The 20,571-nt window shown below is 55.1% G+C and overlaps 1 protein-coding gene and 1 long non-coding RNA gene across 4 annotated transcripts in view; both read right to left on the reverse strand.

The window, feature by feature from the left end:
* Positions 1-17,289, reverse strand: part of NIBAN2 (niban apoptosis regulator 2) — a 51,759-nt gene extending 34,470 nt beyond the window's left edge. The window contains exon 1 of the mRNA XM_045883177.3: positions 17,064-17,289. Within this exon, the coding sequence (XP_045739133.1) occupies positions 17,064-17,118 (55 nt within the window). The 5' untranslated portion in view covers positions 17,119-17,289. The remainder of the gene's footprint in view (positions 1-17,063) is intronic.
* A 2,742-nt stretch (positions 17,290-20,031) lies between these two features.
* Positions 20,032-20,571, reverse strand: part of LOC123850018 (uncharacterized) — a 32,055-nt gene continuing 31,515 nt past the window's right edge. For all 3 annotated transcript variants that reach the window (XR_010407816.1, XR_006792214.3, XR_010407817.1), the window contains one exon: positions 20,032-20,356. This is a non-coding gene — a long non-coding RNA (uncharacterized LOC123850018). The remainder of the gene's footprint in view (positions 20,357-20,571) is intronic.

Raw genomic sequence — 20,571 nt, forward strand, 5'->3', positions numbered from 1 at the left:
CAGGTGGGTGAATTCCTTGTCTGAGCCTCCACTTCTCACAGGTAGCCTACAGGGTGGACAAAGCTAAGAGAGAAGCTGGCACCCAGCTGGCTCAGTCGGAAGAGCATGTGACTCTTGGTCTCGGGGTCGTGAGTTTGAGGCCCAAACTGGGTGTAGAGAGGACTTAAAATTTAAAAAAAAAAAATTTTTTAAGCTAAGGGAGAAGCCAGATGGAAAAGTGCTTTGACCTCCACAAAGGCAGGGCCACGTGTGTCTTCTCTTGCTATCTGTAGTTATACCTCTCTCTTTTTTTTTTTTCTTGTCTTATTGCATTGACTAAGACATCCAGCTCAATGCTAATGAAAATACCTCTAGGGTTTCAACATCAAGTTTGCTCAGACTTACTCAGTATGTGATGAAGGGCATGTAAAGGGCCGAATACCAGGTAGGGGCTGCTAAGAGAAAGGAGAGAGGATGTAGCTCTTCTCCCCAAACAAAACAGCTGGATAATTCCCTGGGAAAAGAGATGCTGGAGAAACCCAGCCATAACCACGTCCCAGCCCAATTGGAACCTGTTCTCAAGTAACCAACCAAAGACAGACAGAACTCCAGAGAGGGCTTTCTATCTCAGATGCCCCACATGGGAGAAGTAACCCCAAGAGATAGAGAGCTCCCTGTCACTGGAGGTACGCAAGCAGAGGCTGGATGGCCACAAGGAGACTAGAGAAGATTCTGTCAACAGGCGGAAGGTGAGCCATAAAAACACAAACTTTGGGACCAGACAGACCGGCTCTGCTACTGTCACTTCCCAAGCCTCAGTCTCTTTATCAATAAAACAGGGAGAAGAATAATACACACCTCGAAGAGGAACTGTGAGAACGAAATAAGACAATGCATGAGAAGTGTCTGGCACCCTGCCTGACTGTTGGTAAGAACCCGATAAATCCCAGGGGCTGTTCCAATAAGAACCAATCACTCATAAGTGCCAGTTACTGTGGCCCAACCCTACTGGAAAAGGGCTAAAAAAAACTGAGAGACACAAATCCCACCCACTTCATTAGCCAAGTGCCCATCGGATGCCAACATGCTTTTCACCAAGTCCAAGTCAGGCTCTTCCCAAGCTGCCTCGGGACCCAGAACAGCTTCTGCCCATCCATCTCTCCCACACATGCGTGCATGCACACACGCTGCGGGCTGCCTCCCCGGGTCCCAAGAGCTAGTGAGGTGGAGGCAGGGGTAGAGCTCCTGCCTTCTCAAAGCCTGGGAGGGAGAGACAAAAGAAGACAAGGCTCGGGGAGGAGGAAGATGTGCCAATATGAAAATTCACTCATGTGCTTGCTGCTGGGCCAGAAGGAAACCCAATCCTGGGCTGGAATGCCAGGGACCCTCGGCATGGAGAGGCTTTATGCAGATAGGAGATGGAAAGCTTATTTGAATAACAAGACTCCTGTGGCCTGCCCCTCAGCCAGCAGAGGAAGGACCTGCCCCACCCTTGGGTCACCAGCTGCAGGTCTCCTCAGGCTCCAGAGGGGAAGGTATGAGGACAAATCTGCTCGGAGGCCCTGCCAGCCTCACATTCCTCGTTCCAGATGCCTGTGTGACCCCCATCTGTGCTTCATGGGAAACTCTGCTCTCAGCCAACATGTCCAAGTTCTATGTCTGCTTTCCCTGGGGATCCCTTAAGGGAGGTGGGGACAGACTCACTGTCTTTCCTGGCAGTGACGAGCAGGCTCCAGGCAGTGACGAGCAGGCTCCAGGCAGTGATTCAGGGTTAAGAGTGGTGGGCTCCGAGGCTGGGCACCTGACTGCCACCTGACCTTGGGCAAGTCTCTCACCCCTTCCTGGCTCTCTGTCTTGCCTGTCCAGTGGAGAGGCTGAACTCCTTTGCACTGGACCCTCAAGACCCTAACCCCCTCCGACTGTGACTTAAGAAAGTGTTCCCTCCGAACACAGGACCACACCGGCGGGCCCAGAGGAGCCTGTCATTCGGGCTTGATAAAAATGATCCAAGTTCCACCCATCAGGCTGGGATACCGAAAGCACTGTCCCTCACAGTCACTCCCCAATTCGGGTCAGAACCCCCGTTAACCATCAGCACAAATTCCATTTAATAACTAACTATTGAGTGTCCATTTCCCCCACAGGGTCAGGGATCCTGCCTGTCCCATTTGTGATGTACCCCCAGCACCAAACAGAGCACTTGGCACATAAGTATTTGTCCCTGACTGTGAGATTACACCAGAGGGCCTCAACTTGGGTCCCCCAGGCGTCTTAAGACACAGAAAGAGAACAGGGTTTTCCGCAAAGGCCAGCTCAGGCCTGGGGACAGACCCTTCCCAGCGCCAGAGGCAGTGTTAGCCAGGGGCCCTCCAATCACAGTAGGATGCTTCCAGTAGAGGTGGGGCTAGGTCAGGGGTGACCCAGCTGACCCAGCTCAAGGTCACATATCAGCAGCAGAAAAGGTCGCCACCCCTGTCACACAAACCGAGCCCTGTCACCTAAGCTCGGATCCTCAGTTTCCTCTTCCAGATGATTCTGTCAAATGATACAGCACCCGCAAAGGGTCTGGGAAACTGGAGCTGAGGAGGCCCCGCACTTGAGCCTCCTCTGCCTGCTCCAGGCTGGCGGGGACACCATGCAGAGAGGTAGAAGGCCTGGGGCAGGCACATGACCCTGCTTCTGTGTCCCCCTTAGAAGAAGATCGCATCCCCAGGGAGGGACAGATGTGCCAGCACTTTGCATAACAATTACTGAGGTGTTGTGCACGAGGGAGCTGCTCCTACAGGCAGCAAGAACCAGAGCAAAACCACCAATTTCTGGGAAATTCTGGTTCCCCCAAATACCTACGCTCTCTCAGCTTTGGACCTTTGCAGTCCTGCCCCTTTGCCTACAGCCCTCTCCTCCTCCTGCACCCTTCCAGCCCCACCTGGACATCCCCTTCTCCAACAAGCCTGCCCTGCCTCTCAGAGTCTGGGTTACTACTGCTTCCCCAGCTCCCAAAGACACCCTGACCCCCACCTCAGCTAAGGAACCCAACCCATGTTGGGTCTGTCCTCCCAGAAGGGGATCGGTGAGGGGGTGAGGACCACGGCTGCCTCCCCATCTAGCACCCACAGTCCCACACGCGGCCTGGCTCTGAGCAGGCTCTCAAACAATGGTGGAATCAACAGATTAATCCCACAGAAATGATTAAGGCTATCCAACACGACCTGTTTACAACGATGAAAAATGGAAACAACCTGAATGCCCAGCAAAAGGACTTTGGCTGAGCAAGTGAAAATGCAGACTACTGTCGGGGGGCACCTGGGTGGCTCAGTCGGTTGAGCGTCCAACTCTTGGTTTTGGCTCAGGTCATGAACTTCAGGGTCCTGAGATCGAGCCCCGTGTTGGGCTCCACGCTCAGCGCAGTCTGCTTGTTCCTCTCCCTCTGCTCCTCCCCCTACTAGCTCGCTCTCTCTCTCATAAAAAAATAAATAAATTTTTTTTTTAAATGCAGACTATTGGAGCATAATGGAATATTCTGCAAGCATTTGACTCGCTGCAGGGGGACAGCACGTATGCAGATGCCCACAACCCACTGCAGAGTATGCACCAGGAAACACCTGAAAATCATTATTTCTGGGTGGTTAGGATTATTGGTGATTTTCATTTTCTTCTTATTTATTTTCTAATTTTTCTTTGATCGTCAGATATTGCTTATATAACAACATCAACAATAAGAAGGGGAAACTGAGAAAGCTCAGAGTTGAAAGGCCAAGCCTCCCTTGGTTGGGGCACTGGACCCCGAGGGCAGAAACCTCTTCTGAGTGTACTATGTGCCAGGCACCAGGCATTGACACCATAAAGTTCACAGTACAGTAGTCACGGCCATCGCTACTTTACAGTTGGGGAAACTGAGGCACGGAGCTCTGAGGTCCTGAGAAAGAAGCCCCAAGCACTGCCAAAAGGGGTCCTCAAGCCCGGTGCGCCTCACACACCTCCGGCAGCCCACATCCAGTGCTAAGCAGCCAGATGCCAAGCACATCACCCGGGGGGCCGGGAGCGGCATTCTGGCGAAACGCGGAGTGAGGACAACTGCGAGCTGGAGGACAGGTGGGTGGCCGACTCTCCCAGTTGGACGAGAACCCACTGACCCCTCCCCACTTCACTGGCTCTACGCACACCTATCCTCACTGGCTGGCACAGAGAGGGACTCCATTTGTGGACTCAATCCACCATCTCTGGCTTGAACCCCCACCTGCTCATCCATCCACGGTCACAGGTGCCTCCCAGGCTGGGCACAGAGAAGTGCCCAGCAAACGTCTGTTGCCATTGCTACCCCTAGTAGCAGAGGGAAAATCCTCTTTCTGAAGTCCAGCTGATGAGTGGCTTCACACTGTGCCACTGAACATCACCTACCGATAGACACTGTTTCCCTCCCTCCTTTTTTGTTTGTTTGTTTCCCCTGTTGTAACCGATGTTGTAACGTAATCTAACCTTTTGGCTACATTCAGGTAAATTCCTGGTGTGGAATGTGCCTCATGCACCTGGTGTGGAAGGGTCGGGCCAGGGTCCACCGGGGACTTGGGGACACCTTTCTGCCGTTGCTCCTACTGCTGGTGGGACCTGAGGAGGACCGCCCTCCTTGCGCAGCCGTTTCCCACAATGCCTCAGTCACAGTGGCCTCCATACCCCCTATTTCTGCCTAGGGATGCACAGAGGAAGGATTTCAGGGGCTGCAAAGCCAGGTCAGCACTGCAGCTACGCAGTCCCTGAGGCTGGTGTTGCTCATCCTAAAACCCGGGGACAGCCCAGGCCCTGTGTGCAGCCAGCAGCAGCACCTCTCCCACATGGGCCCATTTTCCTGACAAGGAACTGAGGCACCAAGAGGGGAAGGGACCTGGGTGGGCCCCTTGGTCACCAGGAGCCTGCTTCCTCATCTGTGGCCAGAGGGCAAATGGGAGGCACCACAGAGCCCATAGGACGGCACTCCTCACGAGGCCAGCGCGAGGAGGGTGGGCATTTGGTCACGATTCGCCCTCTGCTAATTATTTAATTAATGAGTGACTGGCAACCGTTGGTTGGATGCGTCTCCTGCCCAGCCTTGAGCTCTACGTGGGCAGGGCTGGGGTAAACCTGGTTCGGGTGCCAAGCACAGATGGAGCCGTTGGTCGCCGCACGCGCTCCGTGCCTGACACCCCGTGAGTCAGCAAGGGCGCCAGGACCAGGACCCAGGTGTCCCCTCCCCTGCACAGCGGGGGGGGGGGGGGGGAGGGCGGGGGGAGGGTCTCTCTGTCCACCAGCGAATCCCTGGGCCCCTGCTTCTCCTGGCCTCACCCCCAGGGCTCAAGGACAAGAACAAAAGGCAGGCACAAAGGCATGAGTCAGACAGCGAGGAATACGCGCCTGGAGGAAGGAAGCCGTGTACGGCCGCACGCACTCTAGGCCTGCGGTCTCTGACATGGTGGGACCCAAACCACTCCTTCCAGATGGGCGGAGGAGAAGTCACGACCAGCCCGGGCTCTGAACCCGCCCACATCTGCCCCACTCCCTCTGCCCCCCAAGGCACCCTCTCTACCTACCTGACGGCCCCTTCACCCAAACAGCTTCAGGGCCCCTCCTCTGCAAGACCGTAAACCTTGTAATGACATTTATCATTCAGTCACTGCTCAGGAATTAAAACAAATTAACAAATGTCCCTTATACCTATTGATTATGGAGCATTTACTGTGCCCAGCACTGTGTTAAAGAGTGCATAAATGTAACTTAAAAACAAGCATAATGTAATTTAACCAGAGAAGTATTATTATTATCACTCCCAATTTACAGCTGATGATTCTAAGGCATAAAGAACCCAAATAAGTGTCCTAAGGGCATTTGGCTAACCACCGGCAGGGCAAGCTCTGACCTGCAAGGCTATACGGTCTACTTCAAGGGAGCCCACGGTGACTGAGCCCTCACAGTACCCACACCATAGATGAGAATCTACCACAACCCCATGAGGAGCCTGGAGGAGGGACCCCAACCCAGCCTGCCACGGGTGGGGCCCAGGGAAGGGTGTTCCTGGCTGCAGGGGGTGATCTATGGGTCCTGCAAGGTCTTTCAGAATCTGGAACTTGACCCAGAGAGCCTCCCAGAGGTTCTCATCCAACCCCTTCCTTGCACCATGGGGAAAATGGAGGCTCAGAATGGAGGCTAGACTGAGCTCCCATGCACAGAGCTGGAGTCTGAGGCCACACAGGGGACTTAGGAAAAGGGAAGGAGAGCAAAGAGGCTCTGCCCCTAATCTCACAGGAAGTCTGCTGGGCCCCACCCTGGGGGGCTGCAGGCCAGACAGGCAGCCCAGCCCCGAGACTGCAGGGCAAGGCCCAGAAGCAGCTCCTCTCGGATTCTGCCCCTATCTCAACAGGAAAACAGGAAAGCTGAGCTGAGCGGCCTGCTCTGGCCTGCCTTGGATTGTCAGTTTGTCTCCCAGGAGCAGGCTGACTCTCGGGTCACTAAGAAAGTAACCCTTCTGCTACGAGAGGGGGCCCCGCCTCCAGCCACAAAGAAATGAAGTTTCTGTCGGGCTCCCTGTGTTCAAACACCCAGCTCAAATCCTCTCCCACCCCTGCCAGCCTCCTTAAGAGAGGGGATCGCTGCACTTTAGAGACGGGGGAAATGAGGCCCAGAAGGAAGCCCCTTGCCCAAAGGAGCCGTGAGTGACTGCTGAGCTGAGCCGGGAGGGCTGTCCTGTGGCCAGGCTGGGCAGCGGCCCCCCTCCCCGTTTCCCGGCAGCCTTAAATATGGGAGTGGGGGTGTGAGGGGAGGGTAGCTTTGCCTTTTTTAATCCACCACAACACCTCACTGTCTGCATGGGGACAGGCCTGGGCTGTCTCCTCAGACACAGGCCTATCTGTAAGGCCAGCACAGGGCTGCCTCTCTCTCACGGAGGGCTTGTTTACTCGGTTTTCAAAATTATAACCTTTCCAGCCCCACCCAGGCCAACCGCTCCTTCCCTGACCAGTCTGGGGCCGTCCATGGGGACAGGGATGGAGAAGACTCTGTGCAGGGGTCAGGGGCCTACGTTCCCATCCCAGCTCCGCAGCCTCTGACACGTTAGGTATGTCCTCTGCCTCGGTTTTACTTAGTCATGAAACGGAGGAAGGTTGGGGTAGATGATCACAAAGGGTCCTTCCCGGCTAGAAGGAAGAAGGGTCTAGGCCAGAAAAAGAAAAGCAGATGCTGCCCATCAGCAAGCTCGAAATTCAGGGCGAGGGGGCGCTGTGGCCTGAGGAGACCATGAGTAAACCTTGGGCAAACCTTCCCCGCCAGCCCAGCGGGGCCCAGCCTCCCAAAGCTGAAGCCTTATTCTCTCTTCTCCCTGCCCCACCTCCCACCAGGGAACCCTTCCAAAAAATAAACAAAAATGCAAAAACAAAAAGTAGAACAGAAGTACAATTGTCAGCTCCCTCCTCCTGTGGATGTCCGGATCACCCCTGAAATCCCTGGCAGGCCAGGACAAATGATAGCCCCTCCCCCCCCCAACCAGACTCAACTAAAACGGAACTGCCATTCGCCTCGCACCTTCCATGTGCAGAGAACAACTGCCTCCCAAGAAGCTTCACACCCCAGAAGCAGGGCTCACCTTCCCATTTTACTGACAGCTCAGGCTCCAAGGGGGGGAGCAACTTGCCCAAGGCCACACAGGGCTCTTGGTGGCAGAAGCCGGCTGCCTCTCAGGCAAGGCCGGACATGCTGCCTCTTGAGCTGGGCTGACCAAGTGGTTTAAACCAACATGCACTTTGGAAAACATAAAGATCCTCTGTCTTTGTAACAGAAACCACATCACATCCAGCTTAATGGAAACTTCGTGGCTGGCATGAGTCCCATGAGATCAGGGCTCATGTCAACGCTTCATCCCCACCACCAGGCTTGAGCCCGGCATAAGACAGCTTTCATAGGGGGAGCGCTTCCGTCCACAGCAAGATGGCATCATGCAATAAATATCACACCTTCTCCTTCAATGCAGCCCATGGCCCACAGGCTCCAAGAGGCCGGAGCTAGAAGGGCACTACAGATTGTCCCAGTGACCCATTACACAGACAGGCAAAGCAAGGACAGAGAGGGAGAAGGACCTACCAAAGGTCACCTGGCACCAGCCCTGAGGCTCTCACCTCCCGGTCTGCACGCCGAAAAGGCTGCCAGCAGGTAGGGTGATTAAAGGTGGATGGAGCACAAGAGTGTGAGCAGTCTCCTGCCCAAAGCACTCTTCTTCTAGAAGATTCTGGCCTAACAAACTTGGCTGGACACAAACAGCTCTGTTCAGCACAAGGCGTGAGGAGGCTGGACAGCTGCTACAGTTGGCTTGGCCACAGATATGTGGGCGGGAGAGCGGGCTTCACACTTTGCCGACCACAATTCATTCTTCCGCTGCCCCTGCTGGGCACCCAGTTGCCCGCTGGAGCCCACAGCCTGCACTTTGGATCACACCAAGAGGAGGGACACCCCTGGCCAATGTCCCATCATGGACCATACACACAGGAAGGACGGATGGCAACAGGAGTCAGTGTTTTCTTAAACGCAAAGAGCTCTGCCCACATCATCTCCTTGATGCCCCACAACCTAGCAGGTCTGTGCTACCGTTATGCCCACTTCACAGATAAGAAACCTGCGGCCCAGAGAAGGCAAGACACCTGCCAAATGCCGGGGTAGTTAAGACAGGATCTCAAAACCAGGAGCTTAGAATCCAGAGCCAGCCCTCTTCTCGCTCTGCCCTTGGAAAGGAAGAAGGTTCTCATACTCAGAGCTGCCTAGGAAGGACGTGACTCTCCCGTCATTGGAGGAATGGGAGCAGAGGCCGCAGGGCCACTGGCTGCTTTGATGAAACCACCTACAGGATCCATCAACGGCACAGGGCTGACAAGAAGAGACACCAGATCTCCCCTGCCTCGCATGTCACCATCACAGAGGCCTGGTTGCTCCGTCTCCCCCTGACAGGCCCCACTCCCATCACACTGGTCCAGACCATCCCTCACCACTGGGCTCTCCTCCTCTCACCCTCCCCCTAAGCCTCCCTAGGGCCCTCGGGACAAAGTCCCCTCCCCCCCAAGGCCAGCCCCTGGGCTCCCCCAACGTCATCCCAACCCTCCCCTCCCCACTAGGCCAGCCCCTCTCACACCTTCCCACAGAAGACCTGCCCTTCTGAGAACACTCCTCGCTCACCCAGCCAGAGAGCGCCACGTGGGCAAGAGCCACGGAGAAGCGCCCCGGCGTGTCCCTGGTGCCTGGTACAGTGCCTGGCACCCTGGTGTTCAGTGACTACTGACTGAAAGGATGAAAGAAAGAAGGCCCGAGCGCGTCTGGGAGCAGAGCTCATCACACCTCTGTGGGGTCCCAAGGCACCCAATGGGGATGTTCCACTTCAACTTCTAACATCAAAACCCTCCCAGCCCTGCCTCTGGAAGTCACCTTGAGACCCCTAGGAAACGATTTTCAGTGGCAAAGAATTCCCAAGACTCGATACTGGGGTCATAGATGGGGAGAAAAGGCACAGAGAGGCCCAACCATTGGTCCAGAGTCACACAGCAAATGGTTAGCAGGACCAGGCTTGAGACCCACAGGCCTAGCTCTAGACACACGTGGCCGGCCAAGGAGTGGGTGTCCCCATCTGTCTTTCTCTTTTTCCTTTTCATCCTGGGGCACATGGCACAGGGTAAAGGTGCCCGCGGCCACAGGACAAACCTGACACACGTCCCTCAGTGAAGTGCCACGCTCCTAACAGCATCGTGTCCTCGCCACCCCCCAGCCCCGTGTGCTGTACCATCCAGAGAGTGACTCCTGACCTCATGCCCTAAGAAGCCAGCGCTTTTACAAGGACACCGAAGCTCAGAGAGGGTAACTGACTCGCCCCAAACGACCAGCCCCTCCAGCGGCAAAGCTGGGACTCGAGCCCAAGCAGCCTGACTTGCCCTGAACCTCTCAACTCCCTGCTTCTTCTAACTCACCATCCACTCTGTCACGAGGCAGGTCCCTTCAATTGTGTAGGCCACAGGTAGCACATCCCTAAACCTGGACGGTTCCCAGGGGGTGGCACCTGGTGCCCTGCTTAGGTGGGCACTTCCTGTTCTTCCAGTTTTGAATCTGTGAGATCAGAAGATTGCAGCACTTCTGTGACTCAGGCCTTAAGATTCTACCAGGAGAGGGGCGTGGCTCTCTCCCACCCTGCAGGGTTTTAAAGCTAGGTATCTGCCTTCCTCTTTCCTTAAAACTCTGCCCAGCACTATCCACAGAAAAACCCTCCGTCCATAGGCAGGGAGGTGGAAGCGGGCAGGGCAGGGGGAAAGGAAAAAGTGGCTCAGGAATTTCTGCAACCGCAGGACGATGCCTGATGCCTGCCGCAAGGAGACCCACGGTGAGTGAGTCATGAGCTGAGCCTGCGGAGGAGGAGGGGGCCACGCAGAGGAGAACGGGACTGGTCAGAGTGACTTGAGTCTCAGACTGAGTAATGTCAGGAGGGATATATTTGTGCAACCCAAGGGAGCCTCTGACACATGCCGTTCTGTTCCCCTCCCAGGCCCTCTGCCCCCACGGGGCCTCTCTTGGGGGCTTTTTCCCCCATTGTCCTCCGGCCCAAACTGAGCACCAGGAACCGTCCCATCACAGCAGAGCATGGCTTTAACAGCTAAGGCCTGGACTCCCAAGTCTGAGCCTGCCACTACCCTGCCCTGCCCTACCTTTAAATGTTGGGATAGGGCACTGAGGGTAAGGGTTCAGTGAGATAATACAGGCAAAGGAAGGCCTGGCACACAGTAAGTGCTCAGTTAAAGGATGGCTAATCTTACAGGTCTCGTTCAGAGCCTGATTACAGCCCCTCCCTACTCTATCAGCCACCACCCTCGGGCAGAAGACCTATCAGTGGAGTCCCTGCAGGCCACAGGCTGGCGAAGCAGGCAGACTTCCCGGTCATACACGACTAAAGGCCAATGTCATCAGTCCCTGTCCCCAGCTCACAGGCAGCCTCTTGGAGCCTAACTCCCCCTGGAAAGACGCTCAGAAGTGTTGCAGGCTCCCAGAAAGGAGCCTCCCTCTAAATGCCCAGATTGGTGGGAGCAGGCTGGAGGAGAGTAGGTCAAGGCCACCCACACATGGCCACATGGCCCAAGAGACCTTTCTAAGCCCAGACTGCGCCATGGTCCCCGCCGCTTGAGGAATGTCCTTTAGAGACGGGGCTGGGAATCACTCAGCACCATCCTGCGAGTACCACTCCATTTTTTTAGCAGTATTTCTCCTCTGTGTTTATTGTTCTACATTGCTGAGACCATGACTCAATTTTTGTCTTGCTCCTTGCTCAAGGGGATGAGTCTATCTTCAGCAGGGAAGCTGACCAGAGCAGGAAAGGAAAAAAACACAGTGACTCAGTTTGCCTCTAAAAACCAAATGTCTAGTCACAGTGGGACACGGCAACATGCAGCATTAGGGGTAAGGCTAAGAAAATGTCGGTACGGATGGCCTCGGGTGGGACAGCCTTTGGCAATGCTTGCAGGGAGGTCGTAGAGGCCAGGGAGAGATGTTTATCATAAACCGTTTGGTGAAAGGAGCAAGACAAAAATTGAGTCATGGTCTCAGCAATGTAGAACAATAAACACAGAGAAGAAATACTGCTAAAAAAATGGAGTGGTACTCGCAGGATGGTGCTGAGTGATTCCCAGCCCCGTCTCTAAAGGACATTCCTCAAGCAGCGGGGACCATGGCGCAGTCTGGGCTTAGAAAGGTCTCTTTGGGGCGCCTGGGTGGCTCAGTTGGTTGAGCGACTGCCTTCGGCTCAGGTCATGATCCTGGAGTCCCGGGATCGAGTCCCGCATCGGGCTCCCTGCTCGGCAGGGAGTCTGCTTCTCCCTCTCCCACTCCCCGTTTGTGTTCCCTCTCTCGCTATGGCTTTCTCTATCAAATAAATAAATAAAATCTTTAAAAAAAAAGAAAGGTCTCTTTGGCCATGTGGCCATGTGTGGGGGGAAGGATGCGGGGTGAGGCCAGAGCTCAGGCCTGGGCGATGGGAAAGGAACAGAGTGGAGGCTGGATGGAAGGGCAGGGCAGGGTCAACGCCAACAAAAGGCGCGTTCTATGAGACCGACACAAGAGCAGAGCAGAATCCCCAGACGCTTCACCCCCAGGGGCTGACCCAGACCTTGGCTAAGGCGCAGAGGCCCAGGCGGGGCTGGGCACTGTTTCCGGCCAGCCTGGTCCCTCTGCAAAGCCCCAGGGCAGCGACTAGAAAGCCACACACTGGGGGAGGGGGGGTGCCGAAAGGGGACACCCTCTTCCCTTCACACTGGGGACCTGCAGCCCTTTCCCAAATGTGGAGAGGTAGGTGTGCAAAATCAATTTGGAAAAAAGGCGTTATTCATTTTGCTCAATAAATAAATGAGATACCCTTTTTCTCATATCCGACTCCCAAAAAGGGTGATAAGACGCACTGAGGTACTCTGTACCAACGAGAGGGAGTTTCAAACATTTAGAGCCTTTTCAGAGGCCTGACACCAGAACCTGGCCCGGGACGAGGGCAAGGTTTGGGCAGCGCCCTGGATTCCTGCCAAACACTGGAAACCATCCAAATGTCCGTTGATGGGGGGGATGAGGAAATAAATGGCACCATGCACAGAAGGAAATCCACCCGCAGAAGTTCAAATGGGACCAACTCACGTGCTCCAACACAGAAAGATGTTCACAATAGACAGAGTGAAAAAAAAGTCCAACCACAAAGCCCTATCGCTGGGGCTCTTCTTATAGCCAGAGCTAAACGTGTGTGTCCACAGAGACGTGTGTTTGGACACGGGGGACACACCAAACTCCATCAGTTTCTCCTGAGGGGTGGGAGCGAAGGGAGAGGATGCTTTCCCACCTTACACTCCTATGCGGCTCGTGCATGCATTACTTGTGCAACCAGCCAACATGAGCAGTGGATGCCCAGGGTGGGGAACAACCAGGGGAAAGGGGAGTGACCACTAGTGGGCACGGTGTTTCTCTCTGGAGCGATGGAAGCATTCTAAAATTGACTGTGGCCATGGATGCACAATTCTTTTTTTTTTTTTTAAGATTTTTATTTTATTTTATTTTATTTTTTATTTATTTGACAGAGAGAGAGAGAGAACAAGTAGGCAGAGAGGCAGGCAGAGGCAGAGGGAGAAGCAGGCTCCCCGCCGAGCGGGGAGCCCGATGTGGGGCTCGATCCCAGGACCCCGGGACCATGACCTGAGCCAAAGGCAGCGGCTCAACTGACTGAGCCACCCAGGTGCCCCTGGATGCACAATTCTGTGAACACACACACACACACACACAAAACCCAATGAACTGTACACTTAAGTGGGTGAATTGTCTGGCAGGTGAATTATGTTTCAATAAAGCTGCTATTTAAAAAAGAATTAGCAAAGGGAAAGGCGAGCCCGGCAGAAGGGCGTACTGGCAAACTACTTAACCAGCCCTTTCAGGTAATAACTCTTAAGGGCAGTTTATGTATGGGGGCGCGGTTCCCTTGGCTCCCACAATTTCATCCCGGCCAACAGAATTTCCAGAGGCGCTGAGTTCTTCAAGGCTGTCCTGGAGGCAGAAGGGCCCCCCTAGGCAATGCCAGGATTCCTGCCAAGGGCACAGCACCCAGCCCCTATTGTGCAACAGTAAGCTCCCTCCCTCACCTCTTCTGTCTTGGCTTTGGTGGCAAAGAACCCCTCCTATAGCACCAACATGGGCCACCCAGACCCTTACATTCTCTCATCCCAGCCCTGTCCTCTGGGCCAGATGGAATGTGTGGGTTGGCCTAATCCCCCACCTCTCCATGTCCTAGCTCCTTCCTAGTCATAGGGGGGCCGCATCACTGCCCTCCATACCCACTCAAGATAGCCTACATCCATCTCACACATCTGCCAAGGCACAAGGAACGTGGAATTCAAGTTTTCGAAAAACCCTGGTGGATTCTTGCATCCAAGGAACCAGTATCCACCCTGAGGCCGGGGACTGGACAAATCTCAGAGAAAAAGGACCTAAACCACAGCGACAATCGCCCCCTTCGCACTCCAAACACCTGGCCACTCTCCTCACCTACTAGAGAATTGGTAACAGAATAAACGACAATTGTCAGGGGCCTGGGTGGCTCAGTCGGTTAAGCGTCTGCCTTTGGCTCGGGTCATGATCTCAGGGTCCTGGGATCAAGTCCCACATCGGGCTCCCTGCTCCGCGGGAAGCCTGCTTCTCCCTCTCCCACTCCCCCTGCTTGTGTTCCTGCTCTTGCTATCTCTCTGTCAAATAAATAAATAAAAACTTTAAAAATAATAAAATAAAATAAATGACAATTCTCAACAATAATGGCAACTGTTTGCTGAGCACTTGCTATGCCCCAAAGCACTGGGCTGAGCGTCTTACCAGCATTATCTCATTAAATCCTTGCAACGGGAGTCCAGCCGGAAACTACTATTATTCCCATTCTACAGATTAAAAAATTGAGATTAAGATGCTGGCCCAAGTTCACATCAGCTAACAGAATGTGAAGTCAGTATTGGAAGCCTGAGCTGGCCCGAATCTGGAGGAGATTCGTGGGGAATATTTGGGACCCTTAGACTCTCAGAGCCAGAAGGGACTTCAGCCATCAGGTAGCGTACAGCCTTCAGTTCACAGCTAGGGAAACTGAGACCCAGAGAGAGTAAGTGACTGCCTGAGGTTACCCAGGCCTCCTGGCTCCCAGGTCAGGGCTCTTTCTCCACTCAAGCTCCCTCCTGAAAAGTAGGAGGGAATAATCATCCTGCCATCAGCCCCACGAGGCTGCTACTGTGAGAACAAGCCCCTGCTTGCCAGGGGCTTTGAAATCCCAGGATGAAAGGCACCGTGGCAGCAAAATGGCACCTGGGCAGGAGTGTGCCTGACCTCTGCCAGGACTTGTAGGCTGGCATTCACCTGCTCACCTGCGCAGGTGGGCACAAAGCTGCAGGGGCCATCCGCCCTGCCAAGCCACAGAACCCCAACAAGCCTCGGAGCCCAGAGCACTGCGGGAAGGGACGTTCCAAATGTTGACATTTCCAAAGGGGTGGCCCAGGTAGGGAGGGCTCTGGAATTTTAATTGTCTGGCATGAAAGTGCTCACTGCTCCTTGGGTGGGGTGGGGAGGGTGCATGGATCACTGGAGGTGGCAAAGGCTAGCTTTCATTCCCTCCAAAAGAAATTTCTAAGGTGGCTTGCTTCCCTGGAGGGGGCTAGAGGCTTTCCCCTGCTTCCAACCTCCCAACCCCGACTTAAGACGCTCCCCCAGGTGAGCCTGGACCAGGAATTTGAGGCATTTGAAGAGGGTTATTAATAGCCCTGAAGTGTTGAGAAGAGAAGAGGGGCCAGCAGGCTGAGTGGGCACAAGCCTGGTATCCACAAAACAAACCCAACCATGTCCAAGAGAGGACACTTCACCTTTTGTGGTTTCAGTCTCCACCCGTGTAAAATGGGGGTGGAGGGGTGCTGGCAGTTCTCAGCCCAGGAGGTAGAAAGAGGGGGGAGAGCAAGAGGTGGGTGTGGGGGAAGGAAAAACCCCACCGAAGAAGGAGCAGCACCCCCCACCCAGGCCTGGTGAGGGGCCCCAACAGGAGGTCGTGAATGGATGGACTGTTACAGAGCCCCAGGAGGCTGCCACCGACAGGGAGGGGACAGGAAGACTCCGCCCCGGCTTTCCTCCTCCCAGAGTCCAGGCCGGTCCTATAAGGAGGCTTTTCCAGGACTTAACCCCCTGCTGCTCTGAGGCTGGAGAGAGTCTGACTCATTTCTACCTCACCCTCACCCGGGCACCCGAGGCCCAGGCCTGGCCCAAAGGGGGAACTCGGGCGGCAGGCCCAGTACCACGGTCACTGGACAACACTTCCTCAGCACCTTCTTTGTGCTCAACCGTGGGGTCCTGGAGACACAGAGTTAAGGGACACCTGGTCACTCTTCTCAAGGGGTACAAGCAGACAGAACACAGCTGCTGAAACTTTACAGGACTGCAGGACCCATCAAGATAAATGTAGGTGGACACAGTGCTCTGGGTTCACTGGACAGAGAGTAGCAAATTCAAGAAGAGGAACAGATAACTCCTTCCATCGGCTGCACCCACCCCACACCCCACATGGACCAGCACCCCATGCATGGGTGCCTCCTCTACCAGGCCCTGTGCTAAGCAAGCTACAGGAAACAATGAGTCTCTCAACAGCTCATTAATAAGAAATTATTCACCCCGTTTCAGAGGAGAAAACTGAGGTGCCAGGCCATGAAGAGACTTCTCTAAGACCTAACGGCTGGGAAACAGATGCTGGGATTCCACCCAGGCAGCCTCACCCAGGGCGGGAGAGGTGAACCACAAAATTGAAGTTTCCCAGGCAGTCTGAGATTCTCACCCCACCTCTCCATTCTCCAGGGTAGGGGGAGGAGGGGCCCCGGACCCTGCTGCTACCCTGGGGCTTCCCCAGGAAGCCTGGGGTCAGTCACCCTTCTGACAAGTGGCCACTGTGAAGTGACAGGCTGGGAGCAGGGATGGCTGAAGGAGGGGGCTGAGGAGGCTGGGCTCCGGCCCTGACCAGCCCCCGGACATGTCTGCCAGCAGGAGCCCCTGCTTGAGCCTGAGTCGAAGGGCAGGGGTTCTGACCTACTCCTCCTGTGCACCCCATCTATCCCTAGCCCTACTCCCCAGGCTCAGTCCAAGTATGGATGGGCCTGTCCCTAGAAGCCTCAGCCACGTGTACTAGGGCTGGGGCCAGGATGAGGTGGGGACCGGGACAGTGAGGGAGGACAATCAGGACACGCTGGCCGAGTGGGCCACAACATCATCAGGGTAGTGTGTTGGGGGGCATTCGAAGGGACCGGCTCGGAGGGGGTTCCAGTAGAGGAGGGGGAGGTTCGACTTCCCTCAGGAGGGGGAAGGGCGAGCTCCTAAAGGGGCAGGAAGGAACGCCCAAACGTGGAGGGAACAAGCTAGACGCAGGACTTGGTCCCCGGCCACTCCCGCCTTGCGCCGGGCCTGATTCCCCCGAGACCCGGGCCCGGCGCCGCCGGCCGACCGGGTTGGGGGCGTGGCCCGGGGGCTCCCCGCTGGACCCCCGGAGCGCTGCACCGCGCGGGACTCACCTGCGATGTGCTGACGCCGGGCGTCGTCCAGGTGCGTGGACAGCACGTCCCCCATGGCGAGGAAGAGCCGCGGCCCGCTCCGCCCGCCGCCCGTCGCTGCCCGCGCCGCTCAGGAGGACGCCGCTGGCGCCATGCAGCCCGGCCCGGCCCGCTCCCGACGCCCCTCGCTGCGACCTCCGCTCTGCCCGCGCTCCAAGCCCGGGCCGCGTCTGTCCCGCGGGCCGCCTCCGCCCCGCGCCCCAGCCCGCGGCGCAGCAGCCCCGCCCCGCCCCGCCCCGCCCCGCCCCCCGAGCCGAGCCCCGCCCCCGCCGCGGCCGCGGGCGGGAGGGCAGGGGGGCGCCGGGGACGCCGGGACTGCGGGCGAGACCCGGACAAAGACCGGGCGGAGAGAGGGAGAGCGAGGAGTGATGCACTGAGGGGCGCACCGGACCCAGACCGAACCGAAGAAAGAGATGGGGCTGGTGGGGGCATCTCAAAGAACGGGGAGTGCCCTGGGGGGCTCCAGCCTGGGGTCACCTCCTCCCCTCTCCGCGCGGGAAGAGAATCACGCCGAGCAGGTCGTGGGGAACTGGTAGGGGACGCCGAGGCTGAAGTGCGGGAACTCGGCGTTCGCACCGCACTCCTCCCGCCCCGCCCGCCGCCTCCCGCTCTCAGGAAGTTCCTGGCCTTGATCCGACCTGCCCCAGAGGTGTGCCCGCCTGTCTTGCACAATAGTGCAGGGAAAGGGGAGGTGGCAAGGAGGGCTCGGAGGCCCAGAAGGCACCCCCGGTGCCAGGGCCAGGCGGACATTCCTCAGGCCCAGCAGATGGGGAGTTCACTCGGGAGGTGGCTTGTGGGACAGGGCAGGTCAGGAATGGAATAAACAATAGAAGTTTCCAGTTTGTAAAAGGTTCAAAACCCACGGGCCTTCATGGTCTGTGGGTATCAATCAGGCCTGCGGGGCTGAGCATGGGTGGGTCCTGGTACCACAGGAATGTATTCCAATCCTACCCTCGCCACCTCCCAAGCCAGGAGGGGAAACAGATTACCAACTGGGATCCCCAAAATCATGGATGGGGGTGGTGGAGGCCTTCCTTGGCTGCTGATGCTCAGACTTCCCCTTACTGCATCCGAAAGGTCATCCAGTTTCTGCTTGCTTACCCTGGTGACCGAGTACTCACCACGCATGTATCCCACCCTATGATTGGGCAGTTCTCACTGTGGGTGTGACAAAGGCAAAGAATGGTGGTAATAAAAGTTAGCATTCCTGAGCACAGGTACTTTAGTCCTGTCCACACTACCAGAGGTAGGTTTGAAGCTGATTAATGTGATACTGGTGCTGATTCAGGCAGTCAGTGGCTTACTGGTCATTCCTCATACAGGTGATAAATACCTGCTTGCTAGGCCCTCTGCAAGATGCGGGGGTGGGGGCAGGGTGGGTGGCTGGCTGGCTCAGTCCCACCAGCGGAGGACTCTTAATCCTGGGTCCTGAGTTTGAGCCCCACCTGGGGTGTAGAGTACTTAAAGAAAACTTAAAAAAAAAAAAAAAATGCTGGGGTTGGGGAAAGAGAAGTTGCCCAAGCCGTCCTACTGGCTCTGTGACCCAGGACAAGTGGCATTATTCTGAACCTCAGTTTCCTTATCTGTCAAATGAGAATAATGACACTTTGTTGTGAGGATTAAAGCACATAACAAAGTGACCGGCACAGTGCCTGGCACAAGATTGGTCATCTCAATAAATAGAACCCACCATTCTCTCATTGTTAATCACAGTCCCTGCCCTCAAGAGCATATAGAAACTAGAGAAAGGAGCAGAACATTCCATTTTGAGGGAAATCACAGAGGGATGAGCACCTGAACTACAAGTAGAAAAACCAGAATTTTGACAGCAGACATTGGAGAACAGCATTCCAGGGAGTGGAGAGAGCACAGGCATAGGCCAGTCTTTGAAGAGCAGGACAGATTCACGCAACAGAGTCATCAGGTGGAGTTGAAGTCAAGCTGGCAGGGATGACTTGTTTCCTCTACAGAGATGGAGACTGAGGCCCAGAGAAGGAAAGTGACTTGCCAAAGTAACACAGCAAGGCAGAGGCAGAACACAGCCAGAAGTCAAGTCTCCTGACACCCAGTGTCTGTCTGTTCTCTTTGAGCAACCAGACAGAAGTAATCAGAAACAAGAGAGGCTGCTAGCCTCGTTTCATTTTTCCCCACAGCCCAAACTATAGGGACTGGAAAGGCTTGCTTGCCCTGGGTGTACAGCTGGCATCTGGACACCCCAGGGCATCTTAGTCAGACTGGACGCCTGGGCCAGTTGGGACAGAGGTGGGGACCACAAGCAGCCTTTTGCCAGCCTTTATGGTACACCTGGGCCTGTCAGCCTGGAGTACCCACAAACGGCCCAGGATGCCAGGCCCCTAGCCCAGCCCTGCCCCCCACTTCTTGGCTTTGGAGACTCTCTGTCACATGTCACCTAGTCTGTCTGAGCATCCATGGCCTCGTATGTGAAAAGCAAATGAGATCATGAAAGTAGAAAGGCATTGTAAACTATAGAATGCTGTGTGCACATGTGAATAGCTCCCCCCCGACCTTGGGACCAGTCCCAATTCAAAATGCATTCAGTTCACACACACACACACACACACACATTTTACCTAGGGGTGGAGTGGAGGGGAATTGACTGCAAAAAAAAGTCAGAGGGGGATTTTGAGGGAGGTTGGAAATGGTCTATGCCTTGACTGGGGTGCTGGTAATGTAGGAGTACACGTTTGTCAGACCTCACCAAACTAGGGGCGCCTGGCTGGCTCAGTCGGTAGACTGTGTGACTCTTAATCTTGGGGTCCTGAGTTCAAGCCTCACGATGGGCGTAGAGCTTACTTAAAAAAAAAAAAAAAAGAAATCAACTGGATTCAGTAAAACTTAAAAACAGAACAAAACAAAAACAAAAAAACTCACCAAACTATAAAACTTTAAATGGATGCATTTTGTGGCCTGTAAATTATACTTCAATAAAGTTTATTTTCTTGAAAGGTTTTATTTACTTATTTGAGAGAGAGCACAAGCATGGAGGAGGGGTAGAGGGAGAGGGAGAAGCAGACTCCCTGCTGAGCAGGGAGTCCGACTTAGGATCATGAACGGAGCCGAAGTCGGACGTTGAAAAGACTGAGCCACCCAGGCACCCCAGTAAAGTTGATTTTGAAATGGTAAGTGAATATATGGAGCTCCAGCTGTGTGTCAGGCGCTGTTGCAGGTGTTGGGGATGTATCAGCATACCAGGTAGTCAAGATTCCTGCCCTTGCAGAAGCTATGTTCTCCTGCTGGAGGGAGAAAGGCAGTACATAAGATGATTCAGAAAGGATAAGCATTAAGATAAAATAGGATGAGGGATTAAAGTGACGGGAGTGGGGGTGCCACCTAGGAAGGCAGTCTGGGAGATGACACTTGGAGATCTGATTGGCGAGAAGAAGCCTATTCGATGAAGATCCAGGGATGGCCACCATTCATGGACCTCATGCCACTTGCCAGGTATCAT

The sequence above is a fragment of the Mirounga angustirostris genome, unplaced genomic scaffold, assembly GCF_029215605.1.
Source record: "Mirounga angustirostris isolate CCGP_5_RB_7025 unplaced genomic scaffold, mMirAng1.0.hap1 SCAF_15, whole genome shotgun sequence".
Classification (NCBI taxonomy): domain Eukaryota; kingdom Metazoa; phylum Chordata; class Mammalia; order Carnivora; family Phocidae; genus Mirounga; species Mirounga angustirostris.